The 27,091-nt window shown below is 45.2% G+C and overlaps 1 protein-coding gene across 1 annotated transcript in view; it reads right to left on the reverse strand.

Moving 5' to 3' along the window:
- The window catches only part of LOC139264459 (dynein axonemal heavy chain 11-like), a 679,414-nt gene that overhangs the window by 546,360 nt on the left and 105,963 nt on the right, over nt 1–27,091 (reverse strand). Inside the window, exons 9-11 of the mRNA XM_070880970.1 lie at nt 18,820–18,936; nt 5,042–5,179; nt 892–1,016 (exon numbers count right to left, since the gene is read on the reverse strand). Coding sequence (XP_070737071.1) covers nt 892–1,016; nt 5,042–5,179; nt 18,820–18,936 — 380 coding nt within the window. The remainder of the gene's footprint in view (nt 1–891; nt 1,017–5,041; nt 5,180–18,819; nt 18,937–27,091) is intronic.

Consider the following 27,091-nt stretch of genomic DNA (forward strand, 5'->3'; position numbering starts at 1 on the left):
ATTGATCAGCCATGATCTTATTGAATGGTGGTGCAGGCTCGAAGGGCTGAATGGCCTTCTCTGCACCTATTTTCTATGTAATTCTTTACCTCCTTCTGCTTTTTTTTTAACTCCAACAATCTTTAGGTTCTTAAAACCCAAGCTTGGCTACAGACAGTGCGAAGTGTATACCTGTACAAGGTATTTATTCAATCTGAAATAAACATGTAAGCTCTCGAGGCACAGATCTGAAGTCAATATAGGCATGCATTTGATGAAAATTGCAAAATATTGAGATGAGGTGAAAGTCATTGTTTTTTTTAAACTGAGAAAGCAAGGTAAAGATTCAAAGTTAAGGTTGAAAAGAATAAAATAATAAACCTGGAAACATTGATTAAGTGGGACCAAGCTTAGCTTTTAAAAACCTCAAGACTGAAGGAGTAAGTAAAGACTAAGGATTAAAGAATGAGGAATTCCAGTTTGAAGCCCTGGGAAACAATAAGTTAGAGCAGATAAATCTTGCCAAGTGATCCCATGATTCATCACTACCAGTGAGGAGCAGCACTTGTAGGAAATGCATTTGAGAAATCACAGCCATGTGGCCTGGTTTTTTTCCTTATTGGGTGCCAATACATCAACTACAAGTGGTGCTTTTCCCCAAGTGTGAGTGTTACCTTCTGAATGTGAAGTTTTGCTGATGTTGGTCCTGAAAGCTGATTCGTGGAGGCTGTTTCCCAAAGGAATAGTACTCACATACAGTATGTAACTCAAGTACTTTTATTTAGTATTTCTTTTGTTTGATGAGGACAAACAGCTGTGCCTAACATTGAATTATCGCGATAAAATTAAGTACCTTCAATACAAAACTTACAATTGTTTAATGGTTTAATGCATAAAATTCATCACACTTACATGTGGTAAATAAGCTTGAAATTTGAACAAGGTGTCTGAATCCTTTCCTTAAGTTCTTTGGCCCATTTTAAGTTTCCTGAAGTTTCAGGCATGTTCTTGTTTAATACTGCAGCACCTTTTTCTTTCTGTATGTCAAATATATAGACATACAATTATATTATACAAAAAATTAAACAAAGGTAAACAAACACAAATCCTTACTTTCAAGCCCTACCAAAATAGTGTATATTCTTCATTTAATTTTAAATATTTTACGAGTTAACAAATTTGTTGCACGAATGGTCGTTAAATTGCATTGTGTCACCCACAGGCAGGCCATAAGGCAGAGTGAAGTGCCAAATTACAGACATAAAACAGACGCCCAGCAGTTCATTATAGCAGGCCCGCCATATTGGTACAGACGTCCGTGGCATGCAGCTGAAACAGGCGTTAGGCACTTTATATATTCAGCTAAGAGGCACAATGGCTCCTTCAGGCTCCTTTTGTAACATTTGATTATTTCTGAGCACTTAGCAGTCAAATCAGTTTAAAGTGACTGCTGGTGGCTGCCACCAGAAATGCAAGTTTCAATTTTTTTAGTTACCTTATTGTGGATCCACTGCCAGCCACAGCTTTCCACACTCCTGACTGCTCCCCTTCCTGGACTCCCCCAAGGACCTCGGCCAATTATGCTGCCCCATGCAACCAATCCTGGGGTTGTGACTGGCACCCACACCTTGATAAGCAAATGAAACTGGCTGACCAGTTTTCTGTGATCCTACCTCTAGCCGCATTTGGCACTTGCAGCGTGCAGTGCACTCGGATATAGGGCCCAAGTTTAGACTGACCCATAGAACAGTGCACCTCCGAGAGGTCCGCCGACTTTCTAGAACGAAAAGCGCGCCTAATATTTACCTCGGTATTCTCCACCATGATCAGGCCTGCTTTGGACTCGGTGCAGCACAGCACAAGCTGTGGGGGGCGGAGCCAGGTCCCAGTGCTGAAAACAGTGCTGGAACCTCTGCACATGCCCGCTAGAGTGCGCGTGCATGCACAGTAGCTCCAGGCCGCCGAGGCTGTGTGGGAGGGGCCCGAAGCACACCACCCCTAGCCCTGGCCGAATGGGCTCACTGGGGCAGCGAAGATCGGACTGGACCTCCCTCGTCTTGAGCTTCAGCTCCTGCTCCGGCTCTCCCCCACCACACCCCCACCTCCCGTTCAGGTCCGCTTCGACTCTCTCCCACCCCCGCCCCATTCAGGTCCGCTCTGGCTCGCTTCCCCCCCTCTACAGGTCCAGTCCGCTCCCCCCCACTCCCGTTCAGCCGTTCCCCCTCCCTCCACGTCCTCGGCGGGGCCCGCCCGCCCGGCACTTGCTGGGGGCGGGCCCCGCCCTAAGTCTTCGGCCCGGCTTCCTCTCATCGGCCTGGCCCGTTCAGCCTCCCTTCCTCCCTTCTCTCCTCCCCCCCCTCACTCCTCTCCTCCCCTCCTCCCTTCCCTCCCCTCCTCTCCTCCCTCCCTCTCCCCCCCTCCTTCAACTCCCCTCCCTCCCTCCCTCCCTCCCCTTCCCCTCCTCCCTCCCCTCGCTGTCAGAAACACAGAGAGACACTGACAGATCAATAGAGAGAGAGACACTGACAGAGAGAGAGACACTGACAGAGAGAGAGACACTGACAGAGACAGAGAAAGAGACATTAGGGGGGCTCCCATCCCAGCATGTTGTTGGAGAGCTCCCGGTGCTGCAGTCGGTGAGTAGAAACTTAATTTTTTATTCATTGATTTTATTATTTTTTTATTTTTTATTTTTTTTGATTGATTTATTGGTTGATTTATTGATTTATTTATCATTTATTATTGATGCTGGATCTTTATTTGTAAAAGTGATGTGTTTCATGTTTGTAAACTTCCCTTCCCCCCCCCGCACTCCCCATCTCTTGTTCTTTACGCCTGATTTCTAATTGTAGGCAAGGTTTTTCTGAGCGTACAAAAATCTATACTTACTCCATTCTAAGTTAGTTTGGAGTAAGTTTTCGCTGCCTAAACGTGCAGGTGTAAGTGGCCCTATTTTGAAAAAAAAATCTGTTCTAAAATGAAACTGTTCTAACTCACCAGAACTGGAGCAAACTAAATGCCGAGAATTGCAATTTCTAAGATACTCCATTCTAAACTAGTTGCTCCAAAAAAATAGGAGCAACTCAGGCCGAAACTTGACTCCAGTATGTCTAGGCTATAATCTCCATTTTTAACTTTGAGATCTGAAGTGTATTCTGGAATAATTCATGCCTATGCTGCAGAATATCTTCTAACCTGTCCTGGTCTTGGCAGTGATCACTCTCTGCATCTACTTTCTGAAAAACCAATTTCAGTCTGAAAGCATTAGAAACTCCCATTTCTTTTTAACAGTCATACTGCTCAAGCTTAAAATTGACATGCAATCTTAAAAGATATTCTTTGCATTTTCATTAAAACATGCTGTGCAGATGTCTGAACTAAACTTAAAACCAGGGCTGTGGTGAGTTCCAGAACCAAGAAGCTCTTGTGGTTCCCTCAATATTTGAGGGAAAGGAGAGGTTTGTTTGGAAAAAATGTGGTGCCAATAGTTTGGAAAAGTCCAAACTGAAAAAATGTTTAAAACACCTGCTCCGTGATTTCATAAATGCTTTTCTTATTTTGAAGTGTCTTGATTCTGGCAGAATACCTGGGAATCTTGGCTTGGACATACATCACTGTTCTTTGAGGCTGGGCCAAAATCCTGGAACTCCACCACCAATGTTCCCGGCTGCATGGTCCATTCAGTTTCGCCCATGCACGAAACTCTACATTGAAAAAGCCAGTACTATACTGCGCGAGACTGGCAGAGAGCTGCGTGGCCGCATGGCCGTGCAGCTCATAGGGGACATTGCTCCCTACCCAAAACCATTGTGGTAGCACCTTCACCACACAAACTGCAGCAGTTGAAGAAGGCAGGCCACCATCACCTTCAGAAGGGCAACCAGGGATGGGCAATAAATGCCGGCCTTGCCAGCGACATCCACATTCCGAGAATAAATAAAACTTCCAACTACACCATTCAGGAGCTGACTTGAAAGCATTTTATTCTGAGTTTCATTTATCCTGCACAGGGATGACTTAATGAGGAGTATGAGGAGATTTCAGACCTCAGCCAAGCCACTTGACGGGCTTCCCACTCAGGAGTTCAGCCATATTTAGTTTCACATGTGCATCCATTAAGCTTCATAGAGCAAATTTGTCAGCAAAGCTTTGGAAGAGTCAAGAATTTCGCTGGAGTGTTCTCTCAGCAAACCACCACAATAGCAGAGGTCAGAGGTCATAAAAGGAAGCCCTTTTAAAGACTTTAGGGGGCCGAAATTCAACTTCGCCGGAAACGGGTCGCACCTACCGTTTTTCTTGTGCTTTAGCCGCCGCAATGGCTGCGGTGGCCCATCTGGCGAAATTCAGCTCTTTATCGTTCTTTTCTGAGCGGGGCTGAAGTCAGTCATAATGGGGGAGGAAGTGGAGGCAGAACAGACTCTCCGCTGCTGTTAGTCATTAGCGGCGGGCTGGTGACGTCATCTTGCTGGCGCATCAACACGTCTCTCCCCTTCAGTTAAAGGGGAGAGCCACTGCGAGCTTTTTAAGACCACAAAGGAGGGCTTCAGCCAGGCCAGCAGCCTGGCACCCAAGAGGGGGTGCCAGGCTGCCTATCAGCGGCCCGGCCAAACGCGGGGGCATAATTATCGGGCCGACACTGCAGTCGGCCGATAAAAAAAAATTAAGATGGTGGCTGTGGCAGTCCTCCCTCCCTTTTAATGGAGGCCACACCGCCATTTTACACACACAGCATACACAGTACACCGACAAAAAAAACTGTAGGGGGCACCGAGCAGCGGCCAGAATATTTTCTACGGTGAATTTTGCTTGCTGGGTGGAACATCGGCAATGCGCGCTTTGATGACGCACTTAAGAGGGTTTGGCAGCAGCGGGGTGGAAGTGGGGACCGCCGGATAAACCACCAGGGAGAATTTCGCGAATGGCAGCTATTCAACTACAAATAGGTGGCCATTCGACACCGCCATGTGGTCTCCGTTTTCCGGCAGTAACAGGCCTTATTGGGAGGCTAAAGATTTATTAAAGACAACTGTAACTGAAACAATAGCTTTTTTATTAAACATACCTGTTTCATATGCTTATCATATAAACATTTACATCTGTCCAGTTCTTGATCAAACATGTCTAGCAGAGTAAAGTACTTTGGACTGAAAATCTCCACAATGGTGGATCGCTCCAGAAACACACCAAAGACAGCAAGAAGCTTTAAGAGAAAACAAATAAATACAGATGAATATTTTAGGCTTTCATTCATCGTAGTACAATAAAACCAAATTACAGAGTAGGTGTTATTAAAGCTGCTTATGTATACTTCATCTTTATAAGGATGTTAAATATGTCTTCACTGTATTGAAAATACTGCAGTGAAACCTTTTATATCTTTCTTAACCCCAGTTATTGGCTACCAGTACTGCTTTGAACATAGGCAAAAACCAGTCCCAAAAGAGTGGTCACTAGTGCCGAGTGACTCCAGATGCAGCATAATGACAACTTACATTTATATAATAATGAACATCCCTGGTACTTCACAAATAGATGTAACTAAAATGCACGTTTAGTTGCAATTTTACATCCATTTTATAAATCTATAGCTGCAAGGATAACTGCAAGATTTGTCCATTTTCCAGACTGTATGACAGTAATGTATTCAGCAATAATATAATGACATGCTTGTCATCAATGTGTTGTTATAGATCTTTCCTAAAACTGAATTAACTTACTACAGAAGCCAGATAAACCACCCTGTGCACAGAAAACTATCCCAGAATAGTGCTGTGTTTACAACTATAACACTGGGTGCAGATTATTTTACTGCAGTATATTCATTGCAGGACTGCTTCAGGAAATGGTTCTGTGATGATGGTGCCAGTGATGCAGAGACCACCCAATTTCTTCAATGAGTATAGTTATTTTAAAAGCATTTGGTTAGAATTTCCGAGAAGGTTCTTTTGATCTCTTTCCGTAACTTCAGTCGATGTTCGTCGGTAACCCCAGAGTTGTGGCGGGAGATCGGAAAATTCCTTGTGAAAATTACAAGCAATTGTTTTGCAAATTTTTGTATAGGGACCAGTCCCACTATCTTCTCCAGTGATTGGTGAAGAACCATATACATCAACGAAAGCAAAACCTCTTTTTTGCCCTGGAGCAGATGACTTGAGCACTTCAGCATTTAATGCACCAGAATGTGGCTTTGTCTGCTATCAAATACAGCACTGCTGATCAGAAGCCAACATCATGGCCCCAAATTTTCTCAGAGGCTAGGATACAATGCTAGTGTAAAACAACTGCGACAGCAGTAGTAAGGATGTAAAATTGGGAGCGACCTGGAAATGTGAAATCCATATCCTGGTGACCCATGGAAGGGAATTCCCATTGGGAACTAGAACAGAAGTCCCGCCTTCCACTGCCAGAGCTGGTGTCAGTGGCAAAGCAACAAAGTGGATGAAGTATAACAGACATAAAATTAGACATCACCTTCCAGAAACTTAACTCTGGCAAACCACTTCAAGTTTTCTTACCCCCTACTGTCATTTTACATATTTCAGCAACCCCGTTCATTTATTCTGTCGGGCTTATTCACATAAATATTTATCAATGGAACTGTTAACTTATTTTAAATTACAATATTGGGAAACACATAAATAGCGATGGATGACCATGTTAGTATTGGCACATGGTGGGCACTCATCAGAGCAAGTGGTTAGCCAAACCCAGTGCTAGACAACCGCATGTGGGCACAGTAGATAAATTCAGTTGGAAAATAAAGTATGTATATGAAATTCGCCCCTTTGCCAGAGGACTGATTTCTCTGTGGCCAGAATCTGGCCTGGAATACTCTTGCGGGCCTAACTTCCAATGTTCGAATGTATAGGATGCCTGCATTTTGCCAGAGTACAGTAGTGGGAGCACAGGAGCAGAACCAGTGGGAATTCTCACAGGAGATACACTCAATTACCACCTGTCCCCAGAGAAAATCACCATGGCTATACAATTTGGGGTAAAGACCCAATGTTACTGGGTCCGACCCCTGCCCAACCCTGTTAAGCCAGTAGTTTGATCCAAGCACGAAGAAATTCAGGATCAAGCTCTCCAAATTCAGCTTTTTTTTGTGTGAATCAGTCACTCTAGTTTTAATGACTAACCAATTTCTAAAATAAAACCACTTTCTACTTTCCAGTATATGTGCACTTCAACTGGCTGTAAATTCAATTGTAATATTGATCAATATTCAAAGATTACTCAAAAACTGGCACTTTGAATATCACTGCGTAACAGGAAAAACATGTCCCTTGCATCCTCCAATGCTTTATTGGAGTTCTACAACGTTCTGATCATGAGTCATTATTAGAAAAAAAAAGTGCGTGATTGTTTTTGCGGAATTTGTACTGCCCTTTAATCATAAAGTTACTGAAGTGGAAACGAATGTCATCTGAGAAATTCTGTTGAGTATGTGATGAGTATTCTTTTTAAAGATCAATGTACATATTGTAAAACATTTGCTAAAATGCTACACCATTCAAGGAGAGGGTGTTTCTTGGAGATCAAGGTGGCTCATGATGACTTGCACAACAATGGAAAATCAGAACAAAGTCAACCCTCTGTGGCAGACTCTGAGCAAAGCAGGTCCGCAGTACTCAAGATTATTGTTGATCAACCAGACCAGCTCTTTAATTTGACCGGGAGTAATAGATGTGTTAACCTTACACTAGATTGCAGGATAGTCCTGGCTGGACAAGTAGCAGGAGCCTTACTAGAGTTCCATGCTGGTAAATTGAATGGTTTCAGGAGTGCCCCCTGCTCTCTGGATTTAGATAAAACAGGGACAGAGTGTGCACTCTATGTCAGGCAAACAGAAACATGACCTGGATGGATCCGTGTGGATTTCTCAGCAGCATGATTTGGAGACTTTTAGGGCTAGAAATTACACAATGCCCCGTTTGGGGCGATAAGTTACATGGGAGCGTAAAAGTATCACCAGACGCTACCCAATTCCAACGGACACGAACTTCCAGGTGGAGCGCTATACCGGAAACAAGCCACACCACTTCTCTTGGGAGTGCTAAACAGAGCAAGAGGGGCGGTAGCTGCAGAGCGCTGCACAATGTCCCGTGCAGCACTGCTGGAATCACAGGCTCCTTCCCTCCCTTAAAGGGAAGGACCATTGCTGTCATGCTTTGAAGGTAGGTCTGGGATTGGTGGGTGACGGGACCTGCGATCCACGAAGAGCAGCCCCAAGCACTGCAAGAACATAAGAACATACAAAATAGTAGCAGGAGGAGGACATACGGCCCCTCGAGCCTGCTCCACCATTCAATAAGATCATGGCTGATCTGATCTTAGCCTCAACTCCACTTTCCTGCCTGCTCCACATAACCCTTGACTCCCTTATCATTCAAAAATCTGTCTATCTCCATCTTAAATATATTCAATGACCCAGCTTCCACAGCTCTCTGGGGTAGAGAATTCCAAAGATTCACAACCCTCTGAGAAGAAATTCCTCCTTATCTCTGTTTTAAATGGGCGACTCCTTATTCTGAAACTATGCCCCCTAGTTCTAGATTCCCCCATGAGGGAAAACATCCTCTCTGTATCTGCCCTGTCAAGCCCCCTCAGAACCTTATACGTTTCAATAAGATCACTTCATTCTTCTAAACTCCAATAAGTATAGGCACAACCTGCTCAACCTTTCTTCATAAGACAAACCCCTTCATCTCAGGAATCAACCTGGTGAACCTTCGCTGAACAGCCTCCAATGTAAGTATATCCCTCCTTCAATAAGGAGACCAAAACTGCACGCAGTACTTTTGTCTTCTACGGTGAAGACCGATACAAAATATTTGTTCAAAGTCTTTGCCATTTCCCTGGGACCAATTTTTACTTTAGCTACGCTCTTCCTTTTTATATACCTGTAGAAGCTCTTACTATGTTTTTATATTTCTTGCTAGTTTACTTTCATAATCTATCTATTGTTTTAGTTGTCCTTTGCTGGTTTTTTTAAAATTCCCAATCCCCGGCCTTCCATTAATCTTCGCAACATTGTATGCCTTTGTTTTCAATTGGATACCATCCTTTACTTCCTTAGTTAGACATGGATGGTACATCCTTCTCTTAGGGAATCTTTCTTTCTCACCGGAATATATCTTTGCTGAGAGTTATGAAATTGCTCCTTTTGGCCCCAAGTTTCGACATGATTTGCTCGTGATTTTTAGGAGCAACTGGTGTAGAACGGAGTATCTTAGAAATCGGAATTCTCGACATTTAGTTTGCTCCAGTTCTAGTCAGTTAGAACAGTTTCACTTTGGAACAGAATTTTTTTTTCAAAAGGGGGCGTGTCCGGCCACTTACGCCTGTTTTCAAAGTTTCGTCAGTGAAAACTTACTCCAAACTAACTTAGAATGGAATAAGTGAAAATTTTTGTGCGCTCGAAAAAACCTTGTCTACACTTTAGAAAATCAGGCGTAGGTTAAAAATTAAGGGTAGGGAACGAGGTGGGGGGGGGAGGGGGGGGGAAGGGAAGTCATTAAATTCTACAATCAATCCTTAGTTATACTTATACAAATATTATACAAATAAATCCAACCTGAATAAAAATTTATAAGCAAAGAAAAGATTAAATAAACCATGTTCCTACCTGTGTGAAAGTGCTTCAGGCAGGCCTTTCATGTTGGAGACAGGCAGGGGTGAGGCGTCAGTGTCTCGACGGCAGCGGCAGCAAGCTTTGAGCTGAGCTGCGGTGCTTGAGGCAGGTCTTCATTCTCTTCGTGGCTGGCCGCGAAGAAGCAGCACCGGGCGGACCCTAGGCCATTCGGCCATGAGATATCAGCGGCGTCAGTGGCTGGCCGGCAGCCGAAGAATCAACACCTGACACACGCAGTTCTTTATGGTGCTTGAGGCCATTCGGCCACACTTTAGGGGCGGCGTCAGTGGCTCGACGGCAGCCGAAAATACAGCAGCAGCCTTCGAGCTGTGAGGGGGACTGAGGCCAGTTGGACAGGGAGAGGCAGCCACATCGACAGTTTTATATTTAAATTTGCAGAATGGGTGCTGCATTGTCAACACCACGTATTATGCAATGGTTTGCCATCAATTCACTGCATAGGAGAGAATTGATTTGAGCTCACCACACCAGGAACGTCGTAGCCCGTAGGTTGATGGGCAGGAGACCTTACCCACGTCGACAATATCGAGCCAGGCGCTCGTACCTGGACATGAGCGAGGCTGATTGTGTGAAAAGGCTGCGTTTTCGCAGAGAAGTTGTCACTGAGATCTGTGATATGGTGAGAGCAGATTTGCAGCCCAGAAGCAGAAGGACAACTGCCTTATGTGTGAAGTGAAGGTAACAGCTGCACTTTCTTTCTATTCCTCGGGATCGTTTCAGGCTACAACTGGAGATGTGTGTGCCATCACTCAATGTGCAATACATGCCTGCGTTTACCAGGTCACGGCTGCACTGTATGCGCGAAGGAATGACTTAATCAATTTCCCAATGACCGCACAAGCGATCCATGAGAGGGCTGTGGGTTAATTCAGGATTGCCGGCTTCCCAAAAGTACAGGGCTGCATTGATTGTACCCACATAGCCTTGCAAGCACCTGTGGAGGAATCTGAGCAGGACCGAAATAGGAAAGGTTTCCACTCTATCAATGTGCAGCTCGTGTGTGACGACAAGCAGCGCATCATGCCAGTCGATGCGAGATACCCTGGCAGCACCCACGATGCATTCATCCTACGCGACAGCGTTCTATCTGACATGTTTGAACAGCAGCCAGAAGGGCAGAGCTGGCTACTGGGAGACAAAGGGTACGGCCTGACCACCTGGCTCATGACGCCCATACGCGTGACACGGACAGAAGCTGACCGTCAATACAAAATGGCGCACATTGCGACACGCAGCATCATTGAGAGGACCATTGGCATATTGAAACAGCGATTCCGATGCCTGGACCATTCCGGAGGACAGTTGCTATACTCTCCTCAGATTGTCGGTCACTTCACTGTTGTGTGCTGCATGCTTCATAACTTAGCCATCATGAGGCAGCAGGAACTGGTAGTGGAACCCGAAGACCGACGTGAGGGTCCAGTGCATGATGATAGTATTACGGAAGACCAGGATGTGGATGATAACGACAATCAGGAAAGCATGCAAGTGCCTGATGCCGAAGCACGAGGTCGGAGGAGGGCCGTCCATCGTGCCCCTTTAACGATTGCTCAAGACTTGCGCCAGCAGCTCATCCGTGAACGCTTCAACTACTGATGCCTGAGGGCTCTGCGACCACTTTTGCATATGGACATGTTTATTCTTTGCAGTTGTTCCAACGTTGTGTTGTGTTAATGGAACATGAAACAATTTTAATGAAAAAATATTTTATTGAAAAGTTAACGTCACTCTAATAAAATATTTGTTGTATCAAACTATACTTTTTAATATGACTCTTGAAGATCATTTAAAAACTTTAAGATCACTGATAAACTTGTAAAGTTACAAAAGTTACAAAACACTTTCTATGTGAAAAATTTTACACTCTAAGATCACTTACACTTCAAGATCACTTTTTAGATGCAAAATTAAATAATTTACAGAATGTGAGAGCATTTACACTATAAGATCACTTGAAAACCCTGAGATCACTTATATGTTGTAAAGTTACAAAACTTACAAAACAGTTTCATTGTGAAAAATCTTACACTCTGAAGAACACTTAAACTTCAGGATCACTTTTTAGGTGCAAAAATAAATAAGATATAAAAAAATGTGAGAGCATTTACACTATAAGATCACTTAAAAACCATAAGATCCCTTATAAGTTGTAAAGTTACAAAACTTACAAAACAATTTCAATTTGAAAAACGCAACTACAGCTACATCAAGAACAAGAACAAAAGCAGCAAAGAAAGGCTGCAACCATGTCTCATCCATATCTCAGTGAATGTTCACTTCCTCAGGGGGGTGTCATTTGATTGGCTGGGCTGTGCCCTTATTGCAGCAGCTACCTCAACCAGGCCCTCCCTGACGGCCTGTGCCGACACTTGCATGCCCTCCCTGACGGCCTGTGCCGTAATTTGCATGCCCTCCCTGAAGGCCTGAGCCGTCGATTGCACTCCCTCGGACATTCCCTCCCTAAGTTCCCGTGTCATTACTGCTATTTCTCCCGTCAGGACCGTCAACTCTTCATCTACTGCACTGACGCCACCGATGAGTGATCGGGTAAGCTCATTGGTCTCCATACCCAATGCCACAACCTGAGTCGCATCTGTTGCACGCTGCACCTCAGGAGAATGTGTCTCCAATCTCCTTCTCCTCTGCCTGGGTCTGCCTTGTGGCACCGCTACACTGGGAGGCACGGGCACGGACGGTGGGACGCTCGGTGTTCCAGATGGCTGAACTGGAGGGAGAGGCTCGGGCTGGAATGGTGGGATGCTCTGTGTTGTAGACGGCAGTACTAGAGAGAGATGTTCGGGCTGGAACGGTAGGACGCTCGGTGTTCCAGACGACAGCACTCGAATGCGAGCCGTGGGCTGGGATGTTGGAAGAATGGGTGTAAACTGCTCCATGATATCAGCAGCAACACTGGGACCCGAACTGTCGGAATCAAAACCATAGTAGGTAGAAAGGAGGCGCAGGCTGGGACGGTAGTGCACTGACTGTAGAATGCTGCATTATACCAGCAGCACCACTGGGACCCGCAACATCGGAAGCGAAACCATGGAAGGTGGAACCAAGACCTATGCTAGGGGTTGAAACTCTGATGCCCCTTGATGGGGACTCATAAACATTAAATTGGAAGCTCTCCCCTGCAGACGTTTCACTCATCACTGCCATCATCCAGTCTGGATCGTCCGCAGCTGGTTGTACTGGTCCTTGTTCTGTACCCTCAGGATCCTCAGGGTTGGCAGCAGCAGCATCGTCATCATCATCATCATGTTCTGCAAAATACATCAGAACAATCAAATGTTTAACAGCAAGGGAGGGGGCCGGATGGGTGGCATGAGTACTCTCACACATAGCAGGTTAGGCAGCAGGTTGATTTAAAGGGCCACGATGCATTTTCAGGACTTACCCTCTTCCTCGCGTGCGGGCCCAGCTTGTGCTGTACCGATTGCTTTTCTCCATGTACCACTCATCATAGCAGCTACCCTCTGTTCCAAGGGTGTCAGTGGATGCTGATTGGGCACGCCTCCTTCTGTCTGAGTTGCCTCCCTTTTGTTGTGGGCCAATTTCTTCTGCAAAGAGTAAAATATAACTTTTTACAGAGTGTGTCAGTCTGCAAGGTGGGACATACAGATAGCCAGGTTACAATTACGATTAAATTAAAAATGGGAAATATTACTTACACTAACTACTTGACCAAGGTCGTGCCATTTCTTTTTACACTGACTTCCAGATCTCCTGGTATGCACCACTGCGCAGTAATCTTCTGCAACTTAGTTCCAGCGTTTCTTCATTTCTTTTGGTGGCACTTTTATGCGACCTCTGTTGCTGGTATCTAGCTCCTGCCATCTCTGCTCAATTACGTTGACTAATATCTCCACTTCCTCATGCAAGAAATTCTTTGTTCTTGGTGGACGTTGATCCATTGCAAAGTTGAATTGGCACTCTTATTTCTCCAAACACACAGTCCTTAATTTGCATGCACCAATGCAGCACCGGTTCTGCAAGTTTAGCAGTGAAAAGCTGAACTCACTGATTTCAGCAGGTGATTTATTCAGCAGTGCTGCTAAAAGCACTCCCTCACACACAGAAATATCAAAAAAAATTAAATTACAAGCCTTTGCAGGGGTCCAAGAAACAAATCTTCACTTTTTCTGCAGTCCTTTTAAAAATGGCTGAGTGCCAATGTTTGTGTGAGACTGCGCATGTGCGCACGCTCCAACGCGCATGCGCAGGGTTGCCGGCACCACGAAGGCTAATTTAAATTGTACCCGCCCCCTGCTACTTAGAAAATCGGCGCGAGTGTTGGGCTCCGCCCTCTGCTGCAAAGAGCGCGCCGCGCCAAGCAGACATCGAGCTCCAAGGAGCTCAAGAATATCGGACTTTTTTTAGGCGCAGTTTTCGGCGCGAAAAACAGGCGCCCAGCTCGGAGGTGCGCCGTTCCCGCCACGGGACGAAACTTGGGGCCTAAGTGTTTACCACTGCTTATCTACCATTTTACCCTTTAATTTATTTTCCCAGTCGACTGTACCCAATTCTGCCTTCATACCTTTGCAATTGCCTTTATTTAAGTTTGGGACATAACTTTCTCACCCACAAACTGAATTTGAAATTCTACCATGCTATGATCACTGATACAAAAGCAAAATACTGCGAATGCTGGAATCTGGAATAAAAACAGAAAATGCCTACTCATCCTGCAGCGAGGCTTGAATCCATGGGCCTTCAACTGAGAATTGGGAGCACTATCCCTGAGCCAACCTGGCACTTAAGTCTGTATGGCCGGGTACAGCAGACATTGCAGAAACATGATCCTTCAAGGCACCTTCATCATCATCATCATAGGCGGTCCCTCGAACGAGGATGACTTGCTTCCACATGTGTTCACAGATGTTTCAATGAAGGATCCGATGTTTCAGTCCTGAACTCCAATTGAAGGGGTGAAAGATGCCTGTGCGTGGATTTTTTAGCATGTGGTGACTGTTGCACATCAGCCACCACACGGGCTTGGTAGAGCTAGGCCTTTATCCAGTGGCAAGGGTTAACCAGGTTGACTGGAGACCTGCTCTTTACCATGGTAGTGACCACCCTTATAATTTTTCCTTTTACTTCAGATATTGAGAATAGTCAGCATAGATCACAATGCCTTTTCAACTCAGTTGCCAATTTTAGTTCAACATCATAACCTGAAGAAGCAGAAATAGTGGGGTTAAATTAGATAATTCCCCAAAACAGGCGCAGGGATCATGATGCATGATTAACCTGCGCCTGTTGATTGTAATGATTGTAGTGCTGCCTGCTCATTTCCATGATGGCTGCATGCAGCCAGTGCTCCCCGCGCTGTTCATCAGCTGCACGCATTAGCAGGGGGCCTGATATAGCAAGTGCCTAGCGCTATTTAAACGCAGACTGCACCTCTTAAAGGGGAGGTACAGTGTGGCTGCTGGAGGTGCTGAGAGTATTTTAAAAGTGTGCTATCGAAGATTCAACAATGGTTGACCATGGTAGAGAGCAAGCACCAAGGTTTTCAGACACTACACTGGAGGTCTTGGTAGAAGAGATGGAAAAAAGAAAAGATGTCTTGTATCAGTTGGAAGATTTAGTGGCGGAAGTCACTGCCAGGAGTACAGCTCCAAGAACCTGGATGGAGTGCAGGAAGAAGTCACCCTCACACATTTAGCACTGTTGCAAGCCTCACACCCACATTTCACAGCTCGCACACACTTGCAGCTATTCAACCATGACAGCCACATCAGCCAAACATATTGCATGGCACTCACTGACACATTTCCCTCTTTCTTGCAAGAGAAGGTGACGCTTAAAAGAGGCAGCAGAAAAAAAACTGAATGGGTGAAGCGCACTACATGTTTTAACCCCCACGGAGGAGACAGTGCTGGCCATCAAGGGTAGGGGCATCGCTGAGACCGTGGCCACCTGTGGGGTTGAAGCAATTGATGAGGGTATCAGCATACTTGATCCTCCTTTTCTCATCCCACTTTTCCCTCATCCCTCAATATCTTCTGAGTGAAGAACTGCAGATGATGAAAGCATGCACTTCTTAATTTCTCCTCTCCCTTCACCATAACCTTACCATTGTCCCTATTTAATTTCAGATACTCAAGAACAGGAACCTGCCCAGCCAATGGAGGAACAGCAAGAAGAAAGTGAAGATGAAGGGACACTCGATCTCACAGTCACAGCCACCAGCTCAGAGACTGACACCATGCAGAGAATAGAGGCAGGATCTGCACGTGATGAAACACTGGGCACAAATGTGCAGGAGGCAGGAGCAAGGATAGCACAGTTGCCAGCTGGCTGGAGGGTGAGGTCGTGCACCAGTTCTGCTTCAAAAAACTCAGATGATTACTTTAATGGGCCAGGCTAATGAAAAAGGCTGATGGGTGTATACAACAAAATGCTTGGTGCATTCGAAAGCCTGCGCAAAATGTCAAGGAGCATGGAGGAGTCCAGCACCAACTTGGCACAGGGTTTTGCGCAAAGCTTGGAGCCCATCCTTTCCAACATGGAACGGATGGTCACCTTCATAAGCAAATGTGTGGAACCAACCATGTTGCAGCATCTGATGACCAATGTCTCAGCTTCCACTACAGCACAAGCAGCTTCTACCAAAAGTCTGAGTGCTGCAATGGAAGATCAGAGTGCTGTCATGCAATCTCAACTTGCTGCCATGCAAGCTCATCATGGCTGTGGATACTAGTGTTCATTGGGGCTTCCAGGGCATCACAGCAGTCTGCCAGTCTGTTCCCCAACAGGTTACTAGCATTGCCAAGGCACTGCCCCAGGAGAGTGGCAGTGGCTCTATGGGGTACGAATCTGCTATCCTCTCTCAGGATGACAGCATTTGTGCTCCCAACCACTACCACTCCGCCAGTGCCCTTGCTGTTGCAGCCAGCCAGCCAACCCAGACTGCTTTTGCCCAGGCAGAGATGGTGCAGTCTGAAGCTAGGCCTTCTTGGCCCAGAGCTGGCCGAGGTCACCCTGCAAGGCAATCTGTTGTCCTCTCAACTGAAAGTCTGCAGTCTTCCACCACCCATGCTGTAGCACCTTGTAGAAGCACTTGGAGAGGCAATGGCACACAGAAGAGGCACTAAGGGAATGCACAAAATGATCCATTTATTTTTGTATGAATTATGTCATGATTAATTTATAAATTTCAATTGGAATATGTATTTTCTGTTGGCTTTTATTTTTGCATTGTGGGAAAGAGGACAATGTAATTGTCAGTGACCGAGGAAAGGTAAGGAGTGAGGGACTGTTGGTGAATGCGGAGTTGTTTTTGAGATTACTGGTATTGTTCATTAATTATTTGATCATGTAGAGCCTGGGCAGAAAGGAGCTGTCTACATTGCAGCCTCCCTTCTGCTTCCTGTTCCTCCATTTCCTCCTCCTCGTGCTTCTGCTCCAGAACATTTCGTCCGATAGATGTTGGCAAAGGCTGCTCCTCATAATGACAAAGTTGTGTAGCATGCAGCATACCCTCACAAATCTTGAGATCTGCTCAGCTGAGTAATGCATGGCTTGTTCATTAATATTCCTTGTGGCAACATGGCTCTCATTGTATGCTCGCTGTGCACGTGTGCGTGGGTTCCGGACCAGAGTCGTGAGCCGTGTCATCAGTCGCTAACCTTTGCTGCCCAGTAGCCACCCTTTGATTGGTCATGGTGGGTCAAATACAGCTGGCACAGAGGACTGCCGCAGAATAAATGCATCACGCTGCCTGTTTTGAGGGAGTGGAATCCCTTTCGGTTCAGGAGAATGGCAGAGGTCACATGAGGTGCACGCAAAGCAATGTGCATACAGTCAATGGGACACTGCACGATGGCAAAGCCTGCAATCGTAGCAAACCTCATGCTCGCTCCATCTGCTTATCTCTGGCAAGAGGGAATGAAATGAAGCTGTCTCTCTGTGTATAAAGAGCCTCAGTGACCTCCCTTATGCAGCAGTGCACTGAAAATTGTGAGATGTTGCTTATATCTCCAGCAGCAGACTAGAAGGAGCCAGACACATAAAAGTTCAGAGCCACAATCACCTTGACAGCCATAAGTCCTTGCACTGCTCTGAGGTTGGAGTTGTAGCAGTTGGCAGATTTCAGTCACAACCTATTTAGTGATCCGCAGTCATCTCAAGCATTCAGGTAAGAGAATTACTCCCTAAACACCCTCTGCCGATATGGCTTCCTGCCGAGAGCCCTTCTTCTCTTCCTCCTCCTCCTCCTCCCTCTTCTAGCAGCTTGTTCTGCTCTGTGTGGCCTCTCTTTATTCTCCGAGTCATGCTCTATTCCAAGGGGAAAGCCTATTGGGCCACCCACGTCTGCAAGCAACTGGTTCCAGATCACCCCCTGTAGACTATTGAAATTTTAGACAAGTATGGAAAAGCATACCAAAATGTGTAGAATCGCCAGAATAAATAATCCAGCAACCAGCCTGTAAGTAGTTCATGATCCCTTTAAATAGCACTGGTGGGGGAGGGTCCTCCATACCGTTCAACAATGTGTTCAGCTGTGCAAGGTTAAGAGAGGGCATAGTTTGTAGCTTGGAGCTCCAAAATCAGCGTTGCACACTGATTAACGTTATGATCTGGTGCTCTGATGCTGCCGCCGGTCATTAGAGGTGTGCGCGCAAACCCCTTTACAAATATGGCGTCCGCTGCACTTCCCGTCAGACGTGTGCGCATGCATTGTGGACGACATTTTCGAACTTTAGGTTGCCAAGTAGCACCTAAAACCGGCTCCCTCAGAGAGTCTTTTTATTGGAACTTCTTGAATAACTCTTTTGGATTTATTTTCTCCATGCACTATTATAGTACACTATTATTGTGATCACATTAATTTCTCATCTTATCTATTTACCAGTTATTAACCCAATTATCAATGCTGCTTCTTCAAAAGACAGTCATATCAAGCTGGCCACTAACAAAGGGGCATTCCCATATTTAATAAAGTTTCATTGAAAAATGGTTGCACTTTATAGATATGAGTTTTTTTTTACATTACTGTAAATATGTATCTACACAATTGGCTTTTATGTATCAAAGTAAATATTAAAAGCATGGAAACATGATTTTATGCATCAAGGCAATACAGAACAAAAATGTCTGACTTTAAAAAATCATAACATGACATTTTGTATCTACTTTCATTGTTTTCTACATGTCAACTTTAAACAAATCCATACCTTAAAAGCAGACTCCAAACCTGAGCAGTCTTTAAATGCTGCACACAAAATGGTCCCAAGTTGCCGATCAAAAGCCATGATTTTTTCTTTAAACTCAGTGTAGTCTTTTTCAAAATCCTGTCAGGCAGAATACATTATACTTTAGTCTTAAAACACAATCAATCTGAGTGAATGATGTACTTTACAAAATTACTCCAAAATATACCAGCAGCAAAGGGATGCAAGACCCAACAGGAAATTTCTGATCATCTGCTGCAGTCAATTATAAGCATCAAATATCAAATATTGTCAATTGACTGACAGCATTATTTTTAAAGCACTACATTTTAAAAAAATATTTTGATGCATCATTGCCAATTTTTAAGTTATTTTTGATGTAGCATTCCAGGGGGAAAATTGCGGTCGGAGGCTTCCTTTGTACGAACGCCTCCAACCCGAAAAAAATCTACAAAAAGTACCTGGTGGTCCCAGAGGAACATAGGATTCCAGTCGGAGCCTAGATTCGCTGTGCAGTGCATGGGAAGGTGTCTTTCAGGTACATACGTACAAGCTGTAGTCACATGGGCCTGGACCACCAATCACTGTGCAGTATTCTTATTGATAAAAATAGGAACTCTGTATGAGTTCCCATTACTTTCAATGAGAAAACCCCCTAAAACATCGAAACACAGCATAATAAATTAATAGATTCTATGATTCTATGAAAACACCTTACATTAATTAAAATTAAATGTAATTAAATATTTTAGAAAAAAAATATTTTTTGGAATTTTTTTTGATGTGTTTTAATAGGGTTAAAAATAAACTTACCTTAATGTACAGGGGTTTTTAATATAAAAATGACCATTTAAACTTAAGTTTTATATGCTTTAAAAGTATTACGCTGGTAAAAATAAGCTATGCGCCTGCTTTTACCAGGCATAAAAGTTTGAAGGACATTCAGTGGGCATGAGTTGGGCAAATAGCCCCATCTCTCCCATGCAAATGTCCTTCTCCCAGGGATGCGGAGGATCAGTCTAGAGAAATCTTGACAGATCGGAAAAGCCGGCTTTTGCGAGGCCTCGCCAGCTCCCTGTGCACTTCGTAAGGACCCGGCAAGGCCGGAAGTTTTGGCCTTTCAACCAATTTGCAAACACCAGAAAACTGTTTTTTTCAGCTACTTATAAGCCAATTTATTCTGTGACAGTTATAGTGACTGTCAGTTTAATACCACAGCCTCAACTTTGACTTCATTATCAAAGCTTTTTACAGTTTTCTTGCTGCCAGAGATGAACCATAAAAGTAGCAACTGTGGGTACGTCAATATTTTAAATATTAATTACATTATAACAGTTTCCTAAAGATGAGGAAAGTTGAAATGTACTATTTAATTGTTGGCACTCTATTATACAGGCCTGTCCAGAAGACACAGCATAATCAGCAATGCATCAGAAACAAATACATAGATGATTCAGGTCTTTTTCAATAAAAAAAATCTGAGCATCATTTTTTTTTAAGCAAAATGATCAAAATTAAAAGAGAAAAATGTATAAAAGTAAACACAGATGTAAAACAACAGAATTGAGCAACACTGAAAATAATGACGACTTGAATTCGTTTGAGAACTGTTCAATTGATTGAGCAACTATGACCTTTCCGCAAGTTCATTCCTACTCTTACAGCTCTTTGTTTGACAAACTGTTTCCTGGATTTGCTTTAATCCAGAAGTAATGAATATAGCATGGCTAGGACATTGACTGAGAGGCTCGAATTTTACATCCCTTGTTCTGGATTTCCCTACTGGCAGAAACAGAAGTTCTTGTCAAAATCTTTCACCTCCTCTTCTCCAAATATGTAACCCAGGTTTACTCATTCTCTCATGATAGCCAAGTCTCTTCATCCCATGTAACATCCTGAGAATTACTGCCAGACTCTGCTCAAGGCCAGTATATCCTTCCTATTTTAGGGCATCAAAAACTGAATTGAGGCCTGGCCACCACGCTGTATGACTGCTTTTATATTCTAAGGGCTAGATTTTACACTTTTGTGCAGATCGCCCAGTGCCAACAACACACGAGAGGCAGGACCAAGATCCTGCTTCTGGATCCGAGAATTTTCCCACCTCGACATCCCCCGCTCCTGTCCCCGTGCAACCACCGCTTCTGCCTTCATCCCCCTGAGGAGCTCTTCAGCCAGGCGGTGTGGAGCGAGATGGGGAAGGGGTAGAGGTGGGGAGTAGGGGAGGGGGGAAGGAAAGTGAGGTGCATGTCCGCAGGTGATGGCTGTGTTATATCTCCATCTCAGTGTATGCAATTTCTTGTAACGTATGGGGGAGGGGGCCACCCTCCTGCTTTGCATTTGTATTCTGTGTTGCTGGCCATGTTGACCATTTGATTAATGTCAATGGTCAAAAAAGTGGGGTGGAGGTGAGGTGTTTTTGCCTGTGATACTTATGATTTCAGACCAATGGTCGTATTAAATGTTTTAAATTCAATATAACCTTGTTGCGCATTGGCTCAGATAGCTAGACCATTACACACTGGCGATTCCTTAACATGAAAGGGTTAAATAAAACTTAACTTCAATCAACGTAAACTTTAACTGGCACCAAGGTGATGCCCATCATTGATATCTAAGCCGCACACACACAACAGTGTGTCAGCATTATCAATTACAGTAACATTGTTTCAGGCAAATTGCTCATTTATGAGCTGCTGACATAAGAGTCTTGCAGCTATGTAGCCACCACGAGCCCTTTCCTGCAGGAGGGGGCCGTGGGCATATTTGCATAGCCAGTCTGATTGTCTGGCCCGTGGTCAGCGTCCAGCCCCTCGTCCTCCTCTTTCTCTCTCTCCTGAGGTGGACCATCAGTCCCTTCTGACAATTCTTGTCCCCTCCTGCTAGCCAGGTTGTGCAGCATGGAGCTCACGACCACAAATTTAGCCACTTGCTCAGGGTTGTACTGTAGCTCCCCTCTTCAGTGCTCCAGGCATCTAAAGCGCTGCTTAAGCACAGTTATTGTTTTCTGGACCACATTGCATCTGTCTCTGTGGCTCTCGTTGTATCGCTTCTTGGCCTCGGTGTCATGCAGGGGGTTCATCAGCCAGGTGGCTAGGCCATATCGGTTGTCAACAAGCATCCAGCATTGTCCTTGTGGCTGACTCTTAAACGTGTCAGAGACAGCACTCTCACGCAGGGTGTGAGCCTCATCGAAGCTGCCCGGAAATTTGGCATTCACTGCCATTATTTTCTGGTTGTGGTCGACAACTAATTGGACCTTCAGGGAGAGAAATCATTTTCTGTTATGAAAAAGCTCTCGGTCCGGAGAAGATGCCCGCATGGCGATGTGAGTACACTGTATTGCTCCCTGCACCCTGGGGAACTTAGCAATGCTGTTGAATGCTCCAGCCCTGTCAGTCTGAGCCTCCGTGGTCATGGGGAAGCTGATAAAAGTCCATCCTTCGCACATACAGGGCCTCCGTGACCTGTCTAATGCAGCGATGTGTGGCATGGTAATGTATGTACATTCTGTTTGTAGCCACCAGTTGGGGGCCAATGAGCAGCACGCACATGGTGCTGCTCAGGTATAAAAGGCCAACCATTTTGAGAGTCAGGCACTTTGGGCCTAAATAAAGCAGAAGCAAGGTTGTACCTTGCTTAGTTAAACAGTACTCAGTTTGAACCTTTATTGCATACATAACATTTGGTGACGAGAATACAAGAACCTTTATTTGCAAAATGAGCACGATTGGATTTTTAAGAGCGATTCGTGGAGGGAGAAGATAGGGCAGACTTTGTGGGCCGTTTGAACCAGTACTTCGTGGGCAACAAATTGAAGGGGGTTGATGATGCAAATCGGCGCCGAGCCGTGTTCCTCACTGTGTGCGGTTCAAAGATCTACGGTCTGATAAAGAGTGATCCAACAGAGAAAACATACGAGGAGTTGTGTACATTGGTACGGGAGCACCTCAAGCCAAACGATGGCATCATCATCTCGAGATACAGGTTTTATATACACGTTCGATCGGAGGGCCAGAGCGCAGTGGAATTCGTTGACGACCTGAGACGTCAAGCAGGACCGTGCAAGTTCGGGACGGTGTTGGCAGACATGCTGCGGGACTTCTTCGTTTTCTGTATCAACCACGAGGTAATCCTGTGCAAACTTCTGGCGGTGGAGGAATTGGATTTAAAAAGGGCCATCCAGATCGCTCAATCATGTATGACGACGGACAGGAGTCTAAAGCAAATATCGGTGAAGAACCGAACCTCGGCGAGTACTGTAAATGCGATTGATTCAGCGTTCGGCAGAGCAGCATATAGCAGGGCCTATCCGGCTGCGTTCGCGAAACCTGTGACTGGCCAAAGTCCGCCAGTGAGAATGTATCCGTCTTCTCTGTGTTGGCATTGTGGGGGAAATCATCAGCACCAGCAGTGCCGATTTAAGCAATATAGTTGTAAAAGCTGTCTGAGAGTGGGGCATCTCCAGCGCAAGTGTCCGCAGATGAGCAAGCGAGCTGTGACACACCACGTGGAGGATGAGAGTCAGACTAGCGCGGATCCAGATACGCAATCCGAGATGCCAGAGGAGGAAGTGTATGGACTGTACTCCTTCATAACCAAGAGTAAACCAATTTTGATTAATGTGAAGTTTAACGGGATACCGGTATCGATGGAACTGGACATCAGGGGCGATCAATCGATCATGAACGAGGAGGCATTTAATAAGCTGTAGGATACTAAGACTGTGAGCCCCAGGCTGAGCCCTGTTAACGCCAAGCTGCGCACGTACACCAAAGAACTGATAAAGGTGATTGGCAGTACACAAATTAACGCATCATATAACGGTGCCGTTCACGAGTTACGGCTGTGGATTGTTCCAGGCAATGGCCCAACGCTGTTTGGAGAAAATCAGATGCAACTAGAACGACATAAAGGCGTAGTCACGGAGGAAGATACATGTGCCCAAGTATTGAGCAAGATCCCCTCTGTTCGAACCGGGTATCGGCAACTTCACGGGAGCCAAAGTGCAGATTCACGTGGACTCAGATGCAAGACCTGTCCATCATAAAGCTCGGGCAGTGCTGTTTATGATGAGGGAGAAGGTCGAAATTGAACTGGACAGGCTCCAGCATGAAGGGATCATATCACCGGTTGAATTTAATGAATGGGCCAGTCCCATTGTTCCTGTGCTGAAAAGTGATGGCACAGTCAGAATCTATAGAGACTACAAGGCTACGATCAACAGGGTTTCGAAACAATATCAGTACCTGTTACCGAAGGCTGATGTCTTGTTTGCGACGCTAGCCGGAGGGAAGTCGTTCACAAAACTGGACTTAACGTCGGCCTATACAACACAGGAGTTGGTCGAGACGTCGAAGAAACTTACGTGCATTAACACGCACAAAGGACTGTTTATTTATCACAGGTGCCCTTTCGGAATTTACTTGGCTGCAGCAATATTCCAGAGAAATATGGAAAGTCTACTGGAGTCCGTTCCCAGAACCGTCATGTTCCAAGATGACATCCTGATCACAGGTCGTGACTCCAAGGAACATCTGAACAACCTGGAAGAGGTTCTACTGCGTTTGGATAGAGTGGGACTCAGACTGAAACGCTCGAAGTGCATCTTCATGGCACCGGAGGTCGAATTCCTCGGGAGGAAAATCGCCGCTGATGGCATCATCGGCCATCAAGAATGCACCCAAGCCGCAGAATGAGATGGAGCTGCATTCATTCCTGGGTCTAGTCAACTACTTTGATAACTTCCTACCTAAATTGAGCACCTTACTTGAACCACTGCACATGCTATTGAGAAAAAGCGACAACTGGATGTGGGGCGCATCGCAAGACAGAGCTTTCGAGAAAGCCACCAATTTGCTTTGCTCGAACAAGCTTCTGGTACATTATGACTCATATAAACATTTAGTTTTGGCCTGTGACGCATCGTCATATGGAATTGGTTGCGTACTCCAACAAGCCAATGAGTCGGGGAAACTTCAACCAGTCAACATATGCATCCAAAAATTTATCTAAAGCAGAAAGAGCCTACAGCATGGTAGAAAAAGAAGCTTTAGCATGTGTGTACGGTGTTAAAAAGATGCATCAATACCTGTTCGGTCTGAGGTTCGAATTAGAGACTGATCACAAGCCGCTCATTTCACTGTTTTCCGAGAGCAAATGTATCAATACCAACGCTTTATCCCGCATCCAAAGGTGAGCACTGACATTTTCTGCCTATGATTATGTCATTCGCCACAGACCTGGCACAGAGAATTGTGCCGATGCTTTGAGCCAGTTGCCGTTGCCCACACCGGAGGTGGAAACGTCATAACCGGCAGATCTAATGTTAATCATGGATGCTTTTGAGAGTGAAGGAACCCCTGTCACGTCTCTCCAAGTTAAGAACTGGACTAGCCAGGACCCGATTTTATCGGTGGTAAAGGGTTGCATCCTCAAAGGGAATTGGACTGCCATATCTAAGCAAATGCGCGAGGAGGCCAAATCGTACTTTCGTCGCTAGGACAAACTGTCTATTCAAGCAGATTGCATATTGTGGCGCAATCGCATTGTAATGCCCAAGGAAGGGAGAGAGAAGTTCGTGTGTGAGTTACACAGCACACATCCTGGTACAGTGATGAAGGAGGCCATCACCAGGTCCCATGTATGGTGGCCAGGAATGGATTCTGAGCTGGAAGCATGCGTGCATCAGTACAACACTTGCATGCAGCTCAGCAAAGCACCAGTGGAATAGAGTCTGTGGTCGTGGCTATCCAAATCTTGGTTCAGGATCCATGTAGATTTTACAGGTCTCTTCCTGGGCAAGATTTTTTTACTGATGGTGAACGCTTATTCGAAGTGGATAGAATGCATACTCATGTCATCCAGCACGTCCACGGCAACCATAGAGAATCTCAATGTCATGTTCGTGACACATGGTCTGCCTGACATGGTGCTGCTCAGGTATAAAAGGCCAGCCATTTTGAGAGTCAGGCACTTTGGGCCTAAATAAAGCAGAAGCAAGGTTGTACCTTGCTTAGTTAAACAGTACTCATTTTGAACCTTTATTGCATACATAACAGTAAGACAAAGGGGAAATGTCGACCACGGAGGCCCGAAAGGAACCGGATGCGTAGAACGACAGTGCCGTGGTGACCCTGACCTCGACGGACAGTGATGTCCTGATGGCAGGCTGCATATCTGCGTTGATGAGCTCGCATATTTCAGTGATCACCACTTTGTGGAAGCGCAGTCTCCGAAGGCAGGTGTTCTCGGACACGTCGAGGTAAGACCTCTTCTCCCTGTAAGTGCGGCGTGTGTATGGTCTGGATCTCCTCCTCATTCTGGCACGTCTTGGATTGGGCACATAATGATGTGCATTAGACGTTGTGCCATTTGCACTCTGCAGCATCTGTGTATTAATCCATGCAGGCTGAGAAATGGCTGGCCCCATTCCAATGAAAATATAATGCCGATTGATCAGAAGCAATCATTTCCACACTAATCAGTGCTGGGACCCCAACCATTTACAATCTATAGTAACGACTTGGAAGAAGAGATTGAGTGTAACGTAGCCAAGTTTGCTGACGATACAAAGATGGGAGGAAAAGCAATGTGTGAGGAGGACACAAAAAATCTGCAAAAGGACATAGACAGGCTAAGTGAATGAGCAAAAATTTGGCAGATGGAGAATAATGTTAGAAAGTGCAAGGTCATGCACTTTTGCCGAAAAAAATCAAAGAGCAAGTTATTATTTAAAAGGAGAAAGATTGCAAAGTGCTGCAGTACAGCGGGACTTGGGGGTACTTGTGCATGAAACACAAAAGGATAGTATGCAGCAAGTGATCAAGAAGGCCAATGGAATCTTGGCCTTTATTGTAAAGGGGATGGAGTATAAAAGCAGGGAAGTCTTGCTAAGCTATACAAGGTATTGGTGAGGCCACACCTGGAATACTGCATGCAGTTTTGGTTTCCATATTTACGAAAGTATATACTTGCTTTGGAGGCAGTTCAGAGAAGGTTCACTAGGTTGATTCCGGAGATGAGGGGGTTGATTTATGAGGAAACCTTGAGTAGGTTGGCCCTCTACTCAACGGAATTCAGAAGAATGAGAAGTGATCTTATCAAAACATATAAGATTATGAGGGGGCTTGACAAGATGGATGCAGGGAGGATGTTTCCACTGATGGGGGAGACTAGAACTAGAGGGCATGATCTTAGAATAAGGGGCCACCCATTTAAAACTGAGATGAGGAGAAATTTCTTCTCTGAGGGTTGTAAATCTGTGGAATTCACG

This window comes from Pristiophorus japonicus, chromosome 5, assembly GCF_044704955.1.
Source record: "Pristiophorus japonicus isolate sPriJap1 chromosome 5, sPriJap1.hap1, whole genome shotgun sequence".
NCBI classification, from domain to species: domain Eukaryota; kingdom Metazoa; phylum Chordata; class Chondrichthyes; family Pristiophoridae; genus Pristiophorus; species Pristiophorus japonicus.